The sequence below is a fragment of the Acipenser ruthenus genome, chromosome 22, assembly GCF_902713425.1.
Source record: "Acipenser ruthenus chromosome 22, fAciRut3.2 maternal haplotype, whole genome shotgun sequence".
In the NCBI taxonomy this organism is placed as follows: domain Eukaryota; kingdom Metazoa; phylum Chordata; class Actinopteri; order Acipenseriformes; family Acipenseridae; genus Acipenser; species Acipenser ruthenus.
The window spans coordinates 11,204,136-11,222,154 of record NC_081210.1 but is presented as its reverse complement, the minus strand read 5'-3'; the positions used below and the strand labels follow the sequence as shown (position 1 = coordinate 11,222,154).

Genomic DNA, 18,019 nt, shown 5'->3' with positions numbered 1-18,019 from the left:
GTGCTGAGCGAAAGATTGCTGTGTTTACATCGAGGAGGAGAGCATCCGCTCCAAGGAGAGAACTACTACACAAAACCCTTCCACTCCAAGACGGTGTTCGTGAAGGCATTGCCCAGCCAAGGCAGTCAGAAAGAGGTTGGACTCGCCAGGAGGATGCCGGGACTTCACTAGGTCAGTTTAAGGGTTTTGATCCCAAACAAGTATAGAGAGGTTTCATAGTGAGGCGTCTCGCCATGTGTGGCAAACTTTTATTTTTAGCTTTGTTTTGTTTTGTTTTCTCTATTAAATCCGGCGCTAGAATTACCATTGTTGGTATCCTAGTATCAGGACCTGTGCGGCGTGTCAACACCATGTCTGATTCAGTTTTATTCAGTGACGACACACGTATGTAACATCGTCCTGTGACACATGGTGTCAGAAGAGGGAAGTCACTGGTCCTGCTGAGTCATGGCAGGATAGGAACAGAGCAGTTGGCTAATTCAGAGACTTTTCTGTTCCAACAACACAGTTGCGTTTATTTATAACTTTTTTTAAAACAGAAACAAAAAGACTAACAAAAACCTAACTCCTCAACTCCTAATTATCCACACGTTGTTCCACTAACTAAGGTCAGGACAGGTAAGTGGTTTCCCTGACAAAAAAACAAAACACAAAACAATAGTACCATGATTATTTGTTGCACACAGGTATCCTTTTCTTTTGACACAGTTTTTCCACAAGCAAATACTGTTTGTTCACCTCTCCTTACACTCCAACTCGAGTTGAAACAAACAGGCCTCTTTATACAGTTGGGTAATTAGGTAATTTCAACTGAACAATCATACAGTTATTACCTCTAATTAAAGACAGTTACCTTGTTAAACCCACCTAATTTAATCAAACAGTGAACCCTCAATTGTAATTACAGTTTTAAAACCCCCTGTCAGGAAAAATAGGCCTAGATAGTCTTAAGCTTATATATTTCCCCTCAGTAACTGTACTAATATATATAGTCAGTGGTTGAAAATTCTGGCCTGTGATTGGTTAAAACATCATCATAGGAGGAAAAATAGATTGAAGTATTGCCCTAACATCCTTACACCACCGGACAGTGGTCTCCATCTGTCATGTGATTGGTTCACATCACTGTCAGTCCCGACCCTTTTCAAAGGAATGCCCTACACCTCTACTCCAAAAACAAGATACAATGGCTGATTGAAAAAACTGCTGAACGGTGAATCTGTTACACAAAATTAATTACAAAACATACTACAAAAACTTGCGGTATGAAAGTCAAAAACATTTTCTGTTATTTATTTATGTTGTTTAGTTATTTACTTATGCTGTGTCAGTTATATTTAAATAAAATACTGTTAAGCCACAAATATTTACAACCAAAAGCAAATATTTATGGCATTACAGTATATTAAGTCATATTTACTATCCAACCTTGCCTCTCATTATTTTGACTCAGTCATTTTAAATATGTACTGCAGACTCTTTAATCTTGAAATACATTTAAAAGTCAGTAGCTATCCACTTTGCAACAGCTTTGGTAATACAGGGTGTACCACTGAAAGTAGCCCAGTAAATATTACAACGAACAAATAAATCAATAATCACATGATGGAGCAGACACAGACGTGTACAAGAATCCTCCCAACATGGACTGAATGCCAACATCTAACTGAAATACTTACGGGCTACTTACAAGTGGGACACACTTTATCCTACTGACATGATGTAGCTTGATGCACAGGCTTGCAGAGATCCTGAATTTAAAATAAAGTGCTCTGTCGAAACTGACGGGTTTCATTTGTTGTTCTGTTGTTGCTGCCTGTAGCAGAATACTGTAGCTGCTAGAAAGTGTATTTTGCGATATGAAGACGTGTTTACAGCATGCAGGTTGTACAGCAGACTAGATGCATTCTGTGATACTGGAACTAATAGATACAAGTAATAGTCTTTCTATACAGTGAACTGTCAGAAAGTCAAAAACAAAATTCACATTCATAAGTCCTTCATTTAGTGCTTTGCTCAATAATGCGGTTCTGTGACTAACTTTCTATTCAAACGACGACTGCACTTATTGCGTTGAATTAAAATAGTGCTGCAGGGAATTAATGACAGGAATTAATTATAGTATGCTGAGAGGGTCAAGACTGAGAGCAAAGTTAACTGCAATTTAATTGACAGCCCTAAACAGAACATTAACAACCAATCACAGAACACACAAACACAAACAGAACACACAGTCAAGATGCCACGCCCCCTGCTCACACTGGAGTTCTGACTGAGAGCTGTCAGTCTCGCACGCAGCAACACAACACAGACACCGTTAAAATATCTTGTCTTTAACCCAGGATTTGCATATCTCAGGAAACTAGAAGTGGGTAATCTCTGTATCCCTTATATGAGAAGTGGGTAAACGCTATATTGCCCAAATTAAAAGTGGGTAAATGCCGTTTACCTTCGTATACCCTCGACTACACCACTGCATACACCTGTTTCCCTGCTACCTTGGTTGAGAGAGTGGAGAGAATTAAATTTGGAATCAGCTGCTGTTTCTTGTCATACTTACCCACTCAGGTTGTTTACTCTGTTTGATTTACTTTTTGTTTGTATTTGTTTATTGTTTCTTCTCTGCTGTGTTCTTGTAAAAAGTAAATGCAATAAAAAGAATTTCAAAAAATAAATAGAAAAATAACCAGAGCTTGTTGATGCTCCAGTGCTTCTATACTTGTGTGCTGGAAAGTGTGTGCTAACATTAGAGAGATTTTTTTTTTTCTCAACCAAAAGTCAAATATTATGAACTGTGACAAAAATATATTTTCTGGTGGTGTCACGTATAGCTTTGTGATGACATCGGACCAGGAAGAGATTGACAACAATACTGTGGGTGAAGCGTGTGTTTATTAAATTATAAATAAAAGATTTAAACACAAAACCAAAACACTTTAGAAAAACAAACGGCACGTTGGCCAAAACAATGAACAAATAGTACAGCAAACAAGTATCATGCTGGTTTGAAGCCAGCCCTGATGAGTGGCTGATCCACTCTTTTATACAGCTGTGCCTGGGCTCGATTTGCTTGTTAATCATTCATTTGAGCCCAGGCACATTCTGCACATGAACTGCTTTGGCAGGGAAGGCAATCAATCCTTCCCTGCCAACCTAAAACACTCGTGCCCCCAAACAAATAACACATAATACAAAACATAAAATATGTAGCGGGCATGTGCATATAAGTTATGTAAAAAATATCATAATTTTTTTTAATCAAAAAGCATATGCTGCACATACCCTAACCTCTCACTTGTGTCCATCACCTGTTTGTGCAATTTATAATTTTTTTTTTTTTAAACCTGACATCTCGATATTTCGGACAACCTGTCTGCCTCCAGACATGTCCCGTAGCCATAACATGGCTGTGTAAGTAGGGACACAGCTCATTTGCATACCTCTGACAATTGGTTAGTTACAATCTCTTGGTAACAATCCATGACGGTAAATCACACCTAAACCCATTACTGGCCAGTAAAATAACCAGACAGTGGTTTATAAATTGCGTGTTAAATACTGCCTGATTTAAAAAAAAAAAAAAATGTAATGGCTGGAAATTACCGCCGTCTTTTATGCATATGGGTCACAGTGTCTAAATTGTACATTACTCAATGACCCAAAACTTTATTTGGAACGCTGACTATAGTAGTAATATACTTTGTTATTTATTAGTGATATATAGAGTATGTTACAGATATACATGTTTTTGAGGTTTTTTAGTTTTTAGTTTTCTCCCCAATTTGGAATGCCCAATTATTATTTTTATCCTGGTTCACCGCTGCAACCCCCCGGCGACTCGGGAAACGGAGGCTGAAACACAGTCTGTACACCTATAGTGCCAGAGAACAACACAGATCTGAATGGAACATGCGACCTCCAGGCTATAGGGCGCATCCTGCACTCCATGTGGAGTGCCTTTACTGGAGCCCCCTGCATGTTTGTTTTTTACAAGCTAATCCACAAGGTTTACCACACCTGGAGCAACAGAAGGATGAGGCAGATTAGCTGTGTTGCTGGATTACATCTGAACAGCCCTATTTTCATACAGTCTTCTTATAAGACCACCACAAATATGCAGCCTTCGGATCAATTTTTATTTTATTCTAAACACTGTTTTTTTCTTTGGTTTTATGCTGACAATAGACTTGAGTTTTAAAAATAGTAAAGGCGAGTACTTAAAATTACTGTACTACACATTTGAATGCTCTGTATTGTACTGTTTTGAAAAAAGAAATAATATGGTAGAGTTTAGCGCAATAAGTTATCTTTTCTTTATGGTTGTATTATTTTCATTAGGGTATTTACTTATTTATGAAGCTTCTTTACTGGGATATAACTGTACAGATGTAACATCTCATCAGGGTTTGAAACTTGCTATAGCCTTACTCTCAGAACCTCTATTATTTAGATATATTATATACTCAGTCATGATTAAATCACACTTGAGTCTGTAGTTTACTAATAGTTGTTCATGTAGCTATAAAGAAGGAACAACTTCTCTAACTTAAAACTCTTGTCTCCTGATCATTAAAATAATGTGCTTAAGTGAAGGTAGTTCTGAAACCCACGTCTGGGTGCAGAGCTAGTGCGAGTTTCATTCCCAGTCTCATTTACAAAGTTGTACTGTAGGATGCAAGCACATTTTATACAGGTTAAGTGAACATTGTTGCAGATCTTATATTTACTGTGCAATACAGTTACATGGTTGCTGTTTTTAAAACCTCTGAGACTCTTTAACACCACGGGGCAATCTGTTCCAGTTGTATGGCCCACTATAGCAGAAAGCAAGGTTTGACAAGAGTCAGGGATCATTAAACTCACAGGTCCTCAATCTGAAATTGTATAGTCCATGAAAGTTTGAACATGGGAAGGCTGTGCTTTCATGATTCTTCACCTACTGAAACCCAAACAAGATGATTAATAGAACAGCAGTTCTGATATGTTCTCATATGTTTCGAATACAGGAGCAGCCTTCATTTTTATATTGATTATATGTCTAAAGATTGACAGATGTGATGCCCATTTGAGTTTGAGATCAGTTATCTAAGTAAGATAAATTGATAGCTTTCCCAGCTTTTGAAGCCTAGTACATCTATTGTTTAAAAGCATATATTGATGGCATAAAGCTTTACCAATACATCATTGCATCAGAACCTGTAAATTGGTGATATTCACATTAAATTGTGTTCTAGTGCAGCTCAGAAGAAGACTGTTGTATGTGCACAGCAAGCTCATAGATTTCAGATTTGCTCACAGGAGGTGATACTTCACTTGATAAAGATGCACAGGGGACTGGTTTGGTGTTATGGTGAGGTTCTCAGATTGTAATGAAAAATGAATCGAGTTCACATGTTATCAAGCTTCTTTTCCTTCATTGGTTCCCAGCATCTCAAGTGTCAATTGTGAATATACTGCATGGTACAGGTAATTGTAGCTTCCCTGGAAATTGCCAAAATCACGTAACAAATAAATCCAGGTTTTCCACTCATTTGCAATGCAATTATGGTAAATAAGAGACTTCTTCTTAATCCTCTGTGCTATCTCCCTCAACTTAAACTACCAATTTACATATCTGTTATTTAAAAATAACTCATTTAGCATAGTTAGTTTTCTTACCAGTTCATAAAGGTTTTTAAGCCTCAGGTATGTGGCCGCATACATAAATTTAAATAAATAAAAATAAGAAAATACATAAATAAATAACCAAGCACTTCTTTACACATCCTTTTGTTACCATCGGATAGCTGATTATTTTAGTCTAGATTGTTCTGCCCCCCTTAGCATTAAGATGCAGTTCATTACACTAGTTTAAATACCATCTATTATGGGTACCTAAAAAGTCATGTTTGCACCAAAATATGTGTTAAATGAACATCGCTGAACATGAAAAAAAAAGAAACTGGTTCCACATAGACAAATACAGTTCTTAAAAGCAGCTTGGTGCAAGACTACTACATAATGAAGTTCCAGAAGCCCCGCTGGACAGCACTGAGAAATGTGTTGAACTCGTGGACTACCGAAATACTGGCTCATCAATAACAACAAGAACAAAATAGATTATATTATAACCACATTCTACTGGCGAGAGCCTTGCACTGTCACTGCGGGATTTGGATTTAGGTATTTGTTGTTGTTGTTGTTATTATTATTATTATTATTATTATTATTATTATTATTATTATTATTATTATTATTATTATTATTATAACAATAGTTTGTAGTGGGGAACGCAGCAAGTAGGGTAGCCTGATTTACTACCAATGTTTAAATTCACTACTAAACATTTTGACTGGATAATTTTTATATCATTAACCTAGAGTGCTGGTATTTTAGCTCTGTTAGTAGACAGATCAGATTTGCTGAAGCTACAGTTCAGTAGGAAAACTTGTACATGTATATATGTACATTTGTGTATCTATCTCTTTCGGATGAGACATGTGACTCTGCAGCAGCAGGTACATAGGTCACCCCTAGTCACTTTGGATAAAAGCGTCTGCTAACTGACTTAATGATAATAATAATAATAATAATAATAACATGTATAATAGGTTTATCAGTTATGCCAGGCTGCAGAAAGAGGGCAGTCTGTACCAGCTTTAATCAAAACGTGTAAACTTGAGAGATTTAACATGGCTTGTTTTGTTTTTCAGAATAAAGTATTGAACGTGGATGGAGTGAAAGTCAAGCTGCAGGTAAGAAAGTGCAAAACATTTAAATACAGTAATTAGATTCTGCTCACTGCAGTGGCAGTGGGAGTGATCAATACCAACGATTTGGAATATCTGTTTATTTAAAAAATATGTTCTCAGGATACATGTATACAGTCAGTACTCGCATATCCAACCCTATAAAATTTGGACTTCAGTGACGGTTAAACGCGTGTGACGCATATCTGATTTTTTCATTTCGGCCTGTTCCAACCCTTGTCTGTATTTCAGGGAACACGAAAATGATACAATATCAAAAATACATAGCTGAAAGGACTGTGTTTTAAAATAAGTAGGCTTCCATTTAAATGTACTATATTGGTTTTGTTGGTACAGTACTATATTTTCAAAAGAAGAAGTATTTTAATTCAGAACGATATGATTCTGAAAATATCACTTGCCAAAAGAGACGCATACTGTATGTACTGTATTAGACTGTAATACAGTACATGCTTTTAAATCTATTGTAGCAGTAAAATTCCCCAGTAACGACCCAACAGCAACATGAAATCAAAATGTTACCCATGCACAGAACTGCGTACAATGTAAAAGATAATGCAATTTAGTAAAAGATAAAAAAAAAAAAAATTCCAGAATTAAGAGTATCCCAAGTCAAATTGCAGAATATAGTGCTCGATAAGGCCCTAATGTCACAGTTCACTTGCAAATGAAAATGCACAAAAACAGCTAAAGATCACATAACAAAATACATCACAGTATCTAAAACTGTTTAATGATTAACTGTTACATTACCGTCATGTGTAACTGGAGGAAGTGCTGTGTACTGCACAATAAAAACACGTGGGCTATGATGGATATTCAGATAAATTGTAACATTGAAGAGATGGGCTTTGTATCAGAAAACTGATGATGGAGTCGGAAATCGTGTGTGACGGGTAAGTGCATTCATTTGTTACATATATATATATATATATATATATATATATAATTGGGATTGATTTTATTCTTAATACAAGGCCGGTAAAACGCAACTAGCATGTATCTGGGTAACGCAAATCCGAGTGCTGACTGTCAATGGTGGCTGGTGGGCAAAAAAAAGGCAGAGGACTTGGGGTTTATTATTTATTTATTTATTTATTTATTTATTTGGCAGATTCCTTTATCCAAGGTGACTCAAAGGTGTTACATGGCAGTAATGGACAGGGTTACAATGCAAGATTCATATTGAAATAGTGTAGTTTACAGTAAGTGCAAATAATACTACTAAAAGACAATATTAAATAGGATGCAACAAGTTAGGATTACAACAAGTTATATCTACAGTGACATAATAGTAGTGCAATGGTGCAAGGATAGTGCATCAGCTGAGGGTCCAGTAATGTGGTGCTTAAATCAGGCAAGTCCAGTGCATAGTAGGAGGGGTAGATCAAGAGATCTACAAGTGCAGTCTAAACAGGTGTACTCCAGTTCGGCTGTTAAACACATTTTCTCCACTAGCCCATCATAGCTTATTCTAATATACTTAACTGTTAAACACTGCCAGCGTATGTTTAAAAAGGCACTGTATAACATTGATACAGCATTTGATTTTATGACCACGTCACTAACATACTTTGCATAAAATATTTTCTAAACAAAGTTGTTATGGCATGAGGAAGGCAGACAAAATTCAAGCGCATCCTATACTATTTATTTCATTTGCTAAACTGAAATATATGACCAACAGAATAATCAATAATGTACAGGCGAAAAGAAAGTGAAAGAATTTACCTGCGTTGGGGGTGGGGTGGGGGGAAACAAACACTGCTGGGGAAGGGCTAAAATAATAACTACAACTTCCAAAAAGCACTAACAGAGAAAAAAAAACACCAACAACTAGATTTGTTCCCAGAGAAAGGAAATGTTATCATAATATGAAACTGAAAATATATCTCTCTTAAATAATGATACTAGCGTGTCAGAGTACAATAGGCATTTGGGTGCCCAGTGTCTTCTGGGAATAGTAGTTTATCTGGTACATGCTAAAAGGTGTTTCCATTCAGCATAAATGCAGAGAAAAACTACAACTCCCATCATCCATGTTTGTCAGCAACATGCTGGCATCGTCTTCCTACCGTTATTTTTTTTTTAATATTCCGAAAATTGAATGTGAAACTGAGTGATGCAATTTAAATTATTCAACCCTTCACTCATAATCGAGCACACTCAGATGCAGGGCTTCAGCAGGGGGCAGGAGGGTTTGAGTTGCTCCTCCAATTAATACCAGGGATCACACCACGTCATTTGCCATGAGTTTATAACGGAGGCTTGTCTTCTCTGAGACAAAACTCTCTGGGCTCCTCCAATTAAAACCCGTGCTCACGTGATCTGCTACTGCTAGTACTGTGGTTAATAGCAGATAGGGAGGACTGCTATTTTTTCGAACTAAAATGACTCATGCACTGGATTAATCTGGTTGAAACTGTAGTTGCGGATTAACGTTGTAATAATAAACAAGAAATAACAAATTAACGTATCGTATCCACCATAAGGAGAAATCTGAAATAAAAATAAAAGAAACTTTCTATGGAAAGGCCCAGCTTAACCAACGGTCCGGATCGCACAGATCTACAAAATGATGGTGAACTCAGCCTAGCGAAAAAGTAAACAAATCACACCAAAAATGGAAAAGGGTATGATTTGTCAGGCTCTAATGTATAACTCAGACAGCAAAAGTAAAATAGTCAATGAAAGCTCGGAGAATACAATAGCCAAAGGAGAGGAAAATATTGCTGAAATTCATGCTTATGCATGTCCACAAAGTCCTGCTTTGGCATCCATCGAATGTGTGACTTCAGAAATTTGTAACTCAGCTCCTGAGACACCAGCTCCTAAAAGAGGGAAGCATGAGCCAACAGGCAAACTAATATTATCGAGATTCTCACTGTGAAAATCAATGAAAAAGCTGACAATTCAAGTATTGAGGCTTTCAAGAAGTTGTTGGACTTCCTATTCAAAGAGGTGCCAGACATGAAAAATAAAGTAACAACAGTACAGAACAGGAAAGAAATAATTTACATTGAACAGAAAGTAGCTGAGGCAGAGAGATATAAAGGAAGAAAGAGCCTGAGACTATATGGAATTCCTGAGCAGTTAAACAAGGAGATTATGATATTTGTCAGTCTGTGGTACCCGAGTCTGATGTAAAAATGGAAAATGCAATCCATGTTGTCCAAGGTTTGGGGATATTCAAACAGAACAAAAACCTTAAACCAAGAGCAGTAATTATTCAGTTTACCATGAGAACAGTGAGGGAACTGGTATGGAAGGCAGCTAAAGGAAACAGTTTTTAAATGACAGCAAACTGAGATTTAGAGAAGACTTCATCAGACCAGTCCAGAATCAGTTATGGTCAATGGTGGAGAATGCTTGCAAAGAAGGGAAAAAAGCATAATTTTGTTAGTGTAAAATCATATGTAGATGGCAAGGAAATTCACGTGGACATGATCTCTTGAACATAACTCAGAACTTAAACCGCAATGAGTTAAATATGATAGACATAATTAGGATATGATACACTTAGCAACCAGTTAATTAACCGACTTCTTATAGAACAAACCCAAATATATTGATACATTTCTGTATTTGAAAGGCTTTTCTGAATGTGTTAGTGTATTTATCTGGGGTATTCGTATCTGTTCTATTTGTCAGGGGTATTCGTATCTGTTCTATCTGTTTGTCAGGGGTGTTCATATCTGTTCTATCTGTTTGTTAGGGGTATTCGTCATTTAGTAAAATGAAAGAAAATATTTTTGCATTGTAAAAAATATAATACAGATTTTTATTTTATTCAAGAAACACATTCACATAGATTTTTGGAGAAACCAATGGGGGTATTATGCATTTCTCTGTATTTTAAAGTATTATGGATTTTCTTGTTGTTACTGCATCTTGTAAAGCACTTTGTGATGGTGCTCCACTATGAAAGGCGGTATATGAAATAAAGATTGATTGATTGATTTTGTAAAAGTGTGTTTTTAATCTTGACTTGAAAACTGTAATGGTCCCAGCTTCCCTGACAAATGAATGCAGAGCATTCCATAATTTCGGAGCTCTACAAGAAAAATCTCAGAGTGCGGTTTGGAAGATACGGGGTCAGTAACTCCTGCAAATAACTAGGCGCTAAACCATTCAGGGCCTTGTAAGTTAACAGCAAAATCTTAAAATCAATTCTATACTGCACAGGGAGCCAGTGTAAGGGGTAACGGGTAAAATGTTAACATTTCCTGGTTTTAGTCAGAATTCTATCGGCAGTATTCTGAACCGTGTTCTAAGTTTTTCTTTGCATTGTAGCAGCAGTGTGGAGTAGTGGTTAGAGCTCTGGACTCTTGACCGGGGGGTTGTGGGTTCAATCCCAGGTGGAGGACACTGCTGCTGTACCCTTGAGCAAGGTACTTTAACTAGATTGCTCCAGTAAAAACCCAACTGTATAAATAGGTAATTGTATGTAAAAATAATGTGATATCTGTATAATATGAAATAATGTATAATGTGATATCTTGTAACAATTGTAAGTCGCCCTGGATAAGGGCGTCTGCTAAGAAATAAATAATAACAACAAACATATTATTAATTATTATTGAAACCAAGCAAAGTCAATGAATATGTTTGGTAAGTATTGGGAGTTTATGAATTTAAGGTAAGATCCACGGCTATGAAGAGAGGAAAGGGGATAGCTAGATTTAAAAGGCTAAAAGAAAATGACATTATAAAAGAAATCATAGATCTGACTGAAAAGCAGAGCATAAATTAAAGAGTCGCAGTTAAACTATTAGTATTACAGTTAGAATTAGACAACATTTATGAGAAAGAAGCCAAAGGTGCATTTGTAAGAGCTGGATGGAACAAGGGGAAAAATACTAATATTTGTATAACTTAAAAAAGAAACTCAGAACTAGCCTCTAGGTTGGCCAGGGTGTCCTCGGCTCACCGCGCACCAGCGACCCCTGTAGTCTGGCCGGGCGCCTGCGGGCTTGCCTGTAAGCTGCCCGAGAGCTGTATTGTCCTCCGACACTAGCTCTTGGGTGGCTGCATGGCGAGTCCGCAGTGTGAAAGAAAGTGGTCGGCTGACGGCACACGCTTCGGATATTAATGTTACACAAAATACAAAAGCGATTTCTCTCCATTTTACCAGATATCATGTACATCATCTCAACAGAACTCTGATAGGGATACATTTTTAAATTCAATCAAGGCAAATGCAAAAACCACTAGTGAATAATTTAAGAGTGTATGTAATAAGAACTTTGATATTGAGGAAACGAAGGCAAATATTAACAAGCTTAAAGACAACAAATCTCCTGGTAATGATGGCCTAATTATCTGTGTTTAATGAAGCCCTTGAGAGAGAAGAAGTACCTCCATCCTTTAAACAAGGCTTCAGCTCTCTTATACCTGAACCAAATAAGAACGTCTACTAGATAACTGTAGGCCAATAACATTGAGAATGCAAAATTACTGGCTTAATATTTGCTACAAAAGGGAATGGATTCAATTATTGATGAATCACAGTCTGGTTTTATATATGTGTAATAACATTTGTCTGATACTGGACTTGATAGATTATAGTGATATTATAAATGAAGATAGCTTGATCTTATCTGTAGATTTTTACAAAGCATTGATACAGTTTTATTTTGAAACTATAATATTTGATTTTTGTTTATATTTTCAAAAGGTAATCAAAACCCTGTATAATGGGGGGGCTCCCGAGTGGCGCATCCAGTAAAGGCGCTCCACGTGGAGTGCAGGATGCGCCCTATAGTCTGGACATCGCGAGTTTGAGTCCAGGCTATTCCACAGCCGACCGTGGACGGGAGCTCCCAGGGGGTGGTGCACAACTGGCCGAGCGTCGCCCGGGGGGAGGGAGGGTTAGGTTGGCCAGGGTGTCCTCACTCACCGCGCACAAGGGACCCCTGTAGTCTGGCCGGGCGCCTGCGGGCTTGCCTGTAAGCTGCCCGAGAGCTGCGTAGTCCTCCAACACTGTAGCTCTTGGGTGGCTGCATGGTGAGTCTGCAGTGTGAAAAAAGTGGTCGGCTGACGGCACACGCTTCGGAGGACAGTGTGTGTTCGTCTTCGCCCTCCCGAGTCAGCGCAGGGGTGGTAGCGGTGAGCTGAGCTTAAAAAATAATTGGCCATTTGTGGCGGAGTGTCCCGCCCCTATTATTATTTGTATTATTTTTTGCGGCGCGGATAAAAGCGCCGCGTCTTTTATTATTATATTTAAAAACCCCAACCCCGTGAGGATGCATAACTGATCAGCTACTGATTATTTAAGTAGCTGACAGTCATGCATCCTTACCAAACGCGTGCAGACTCTGGCCGAGGGGTAATAAGATAATTAACAACTAGTTAACCCCTCGGCCAGAGTATAAGAAGCGGCAACTGTCTGTTCTGCAGGGGTTGAGTGTAGAGAGGAGAGTACGGGGAGCGGAGAGAAAGAACGACATTTAAAAACAATTGCTAAAACGTGCTGGAGTATCCAGCACGACACTTACTTGTTTGTTTGTTTGTTTATTCGTTTGGCCCTCGTGCACTTTGGTTTCTGTTTTGTTGTTTTTGTTTAAATCTTTTGTTTTGTTTGTTTGTTAATAAATCCACGCTGAATGCAGTTGCATTCAGCTTCACCCGCCCATCCGCTGTTTTGGTTTCAGTTACTTCCTGGTCCGTGACGTCACCACACCTCACCACTGCGAGCCATCCTGTCACACCATTCTAAATTGGGAGAAAATAATAAAAATAATTGGCAACGACTAAATTTATAAAAAAAAAAAAAAAAAAAAAAACCTGTATAATGGATGCAACAGATCAGTTAAATTGTCAAAAGGAACCTCCACAAGATTTCAGATTGGTAGAGGAATTTGACAGGGCTGCCCTATTTCCCCTTTCCTTTCTATTAGCCACACAAACCATAGCCCTATGTATAATACAGATACATTCCCAGGTATAAATATGTTTGGTAAAAAACTGAAGAGATGTCAGCTGGCAGGTGACACCACCATCTTTTTGAAAAACAAATGGGAAGTTGCAAAAGCTATTGAGAGTATAAATACATTTTCCTCTGTATCTGGATTAACCTTGAATATTAAAATGTGAATTATTTGCATTAAAATAATGTGAATTAAAAGAAAGGTGTCATGTTCCAGTAAAGGGTGTAATTACATATCTTGGAATTAGTATTTGCAAAAACTGAAAAGAAAGAAGTAGGTTCAACTTTCATCCCATTATAGAGAATACTGTGAGAAAATGTAATGTGTGGTTGTCAAGAGAGATAACCCTGCATGACATGTTCTGTTGTCAGACAGAAGGACTATCTAGAGCAGTTTATATGGATGTGTTCTGTTGTCATAGGTGGCGCGTGAGTCTTTAGTTTGGGAAGGCTATTCCACACTTTTCCCCCTGCATTTATTGAACCCAACAATGTACAGTAAGATACACACATTATATATAACTGGTACTTTGCAAATGTTTGGTCGATCGCTATGCTGACAGAAACATTTTCTACAGAAGGTATGAATATGACATCAGCACAAAACAAGCTAGGTTTATTCGCCTTGAAATCATAAAAATATAATAAGATTGACAGAACTGGGTGGTGCAAGCCATCGGGAGACGCATCAAAAATCACACTGGACATTTACATCAATGCATTCCATATAAGTTTACCAACTAAATCATCACCATTTTCTGTCAAATATTTACAATTAAGATTGTCGGTGTTAGGCAGTGTTTTAGCTGATGGACAGTACTGTCGCACAAAGTCACCGATACATACCTGTCTGCAATAAATAGTGGCTGTCCAGCAAAGCACAGCGCGGCTCTGACAAACTCATTAACACAGTCATTCTGCTCTCTCTTTTTACTAAAGTTTGTGTAAAAGCCGCATAAATGGTTGCTTGTCTCTCAGTTCACTTTATTGTTTTAGTTTAATGTGTCGCTTATTTTACAGTATGTTCTTTTATTGTCAGCGCGAACATGTACCTCAATGCAGCAGTATTTGCAGCCCTATGCATCCTCTGCCTCATCTGACCCACTTCTGCTATTTTTGCTTTTTGTATACTTCGAAACATTTGTCTTCTTTTGAATATTCATAAACTGATTTACATTTTGTCCCCATTCCTCATCCACTAAAAATATTATATTTGTTTGTGTGTATTCCCTAATGTAACACATTACTGTGTTCATTAAAAAAAAAATTACAGTGTACATGAATCAATCAGGCTAGTATAGTTTAGCATTTATACTCTGTTTACTTGTTTTACTTTCTAAAAGATTTGAACAGCATAGATTCATGGAGGTATTATGACTTTTTAAGAACATTAAGAAGTGTTACAAACAAGAGGAGGTCAATTTGGCCCATCTTGCTCATTTGGTTGTTTATTGATCCAAGCAAGAACCTCATCAAGCCATTTCTTGCAGTAACCGTGTAAATCAGCTTCCACAACAGTGTTTCATTTATACATTCCTTGCTCACATTTTTAAAGCAGTTCTAAGATACCCCTGTATGTAAAACATCTGGCCTAGTTATAAAAAGTCTGCTTCAAGGAAAGTATTTCTGTGTTATTTTGTTATATATAAAAAATTCCTTGTAATTGGAGTATTTGAAGCTGGCCAAAACGCCAGAGTTCTCTTTTTATATCTACGAAATAGAGGGGATGGCATGAACAAGCTGCTTGTTCATCACAACCAGTGAATAAAGACCATTGGGTGTCTATCGGAGGGGGATCAAAGACCAGGAATTCTGCACCAGTATTCCGGAATACTGAGATTAGCAATAGATTTAATCCTCTCATCCGTCACGATGAACACAAAACCACTTCTAGCAAGGTGATCTTAGTGGGAGACTCTATTGTTAGGAATGTCAGCCCAGCACTCAAAAAAACACAGAAAATGTCTCTTGAATGTAGTCCTGGTGCCAGAGTTCTTGATATTCCTTCCAAATTGGAAGGTTACAAACCAGGGTCAAGAATCTACATTAATTGTCCATGCGGGCACTAATGACATTAGATTTAGAGAATCTGAGATTCTCCAAAATAACTTCAAATCACTTTGTAGAAAGGTAAAACAATTATGTGACAATATAATTATCTCTGGTCCTTTAGCTGTTAGAAGGGGATGTGAAGCTTTTAGCATACTCTCGTCTCTTAATCACTGGCTAGCTAAATGGTGTGCTTCTGAGAATCTGGGCTTCATCAATAACTGGGATAGTTTCTGGGAGAGACCTGGATTCTTTAGAAAAGACGGTCTCCACTTAAATGAGAGGCTCAATTAGATTAACAGAAAATTAACAGACTTACTATATTACCAAGACTGCCCCTAAAATCTCAACCATGCAATCACATCTTACAATGTATGCATCCCATTAAGGTGGTGTGGCCTGAGTTGAATGGCAAACAAACTAAAGTTAAAATATCACACCATTCACAACATTTATTGCCTTTTAAAAGACCCAGTGGTGTTTGTTTTAGTAATCTTCTCTGTATCCCCACTACCTCTGCCCCACTGCATGCTCCTGCTTGTACAATTCATGGCTTTGTTTAATGCTAGATCTCTGTCTAATAAAGCACTGCTAATCCATGATTTTATTAAGGATTATAATCTAGACATTCTCTCCATAATTGAAACTTGGCTCGGAGCTGATTATGATGTTTCTTTGATTTGAGGCTTCTCCTCCAAGTTATTCTTTTTTTCAGAAAGCACGCTCTTTTGGGTGGGAGGGGGTGGAAGTAAAATGAGCCAGGACATTTTTGAGGGATATTCATCTTTTGAATTGTTAACTTTAACCTTGAATAACAAATTACCTCTTCATCTTGTAATTATATATCGTCCGCCTAAGCCAAACTTGATTACCACATCTACGATAGGATTCTTATATTGGGTGATTTTAATTTCCATATTTATTTATTTATTTATTTATTTATTTATTTATTTATACAGGAAATTAACCCTTTGAGACCGAGGTCTCATTTACAAGGGGGTCCTGTCATACAGACACAATCATACATAAAACAACACAATTAAAAATTGTTGTGGTCCAGCCTTCGACAGTAACAACAAATAAACAAAGGAGCAGTAATGTGGACTAAAAAAAAAAGCAATGGCAAGGAGGTTTAAGCAAATCCCTAATACACTCTTTATAACCAAAAAATGAGAGGTTATCAAATATCATTCTTAAACCATATATTTAAGGTTCAGAATTTTTTAGGCTACTGGATTCTTTAGATTTTGTCCAGCATGTGAAGGTCCTACTCATAACCATGGCCACACTTTTAGATTTAATACTTTCTTGTGGTTTAGTTTTTCACAATATCTCCATCTACTGAGTCAGTATCACTGGATGAGTTGGTCAACACATAATCCCTCCTTGACTAGTATTTCTGATTTTGTAGCACCATTTAAAATCCGGAGTGTGTTTGTTAAAATAAGCTCACCATAGTTTAATGTTACCACTCAGAAATTGAAATGTGAGGGACGTAAATTGGAACGTAGATGGAAGGATTCTAGACTGTGTGTTCATTATTTGGCTTGGAAAAGCTATCAGTTGATATATAGGAAGGCTCTGGCCAGAGCTAGATCTTCATACTATTCCAATTTAATAGAAACGAACAAAAACAATCCTAGATTTATTTTTGCTTCCATAGATAAACTAGTAAAACCACCCCCTAATACTTCAACCCTTACCACTCGCTCTCCCCATAGCTGTGATGACTTTTTAATGTTTTTTCAAAATAAAATTCTAGATATTAGAAATAAAATCACATAGACTCATCATCCTATAATGGATGAACCTTGCTTAACCAATTCATCTAGACTGGTTAAGGCTAGGAGTCTTTTTCAGTGATTTATTTAAAGGACATGACCGAGCTAGTTCCCATGAGACCCACAACATGCTCTCTTGATCCCATCCTTTCTAAATTATTAATAGAAGTACTTTGTGTTCTCAATACAAAAATAAATTATAAATGAATCACTTGCCTTTGGCATAGTTCCTTTAGCGCTCAAGGTAGCAGTGATAAAGCAAGTACTTTTTTAGCAGTGATAAAGCAAGTAGTTTTTTAGCTACCAACAGCATTTATGAGAAATTCCAGTCTGGATTTTGAGTTGCACAAGACAGTTTTAAATGTTCTGTTGATAAGCTCTGACTCTGGCTTTCCCTCCATTTTAATTATCGTTGATCTAAGTACTGTTTTTACTACTGTTGACCACTCAATTTTATTGAATCGTCTTGGAAGCTTGGTAGGTTTCTCATGGTTTAGGTTCTATTTTTCCAA

General features: G+C 37.3%; 1 protein-coding gene across 1 annotated transcript in view; it reads left to right on the top strand.

Annotated features, from left to right (window-relative positions):
• LOC117431310 (ras-related protein Rab-26-like) overlaps positions 1 to 18,019 on the top strand; it is a 111,007-nt gene that overhangs the window by 27,082 nt on the left and 65,906 nt on the right. Inside the window, exon 3 of the mRNA XM_034052110.3 lies at positions 6,693 to 6,734. Coding sequence (XP_033908001.1) covers positions 6,693 to 6,734 — 42 coding nt within the window. The remainder of the gene's footprint in view (positions 1 to 6,692; positions 6,735 to 18,019) is intronic.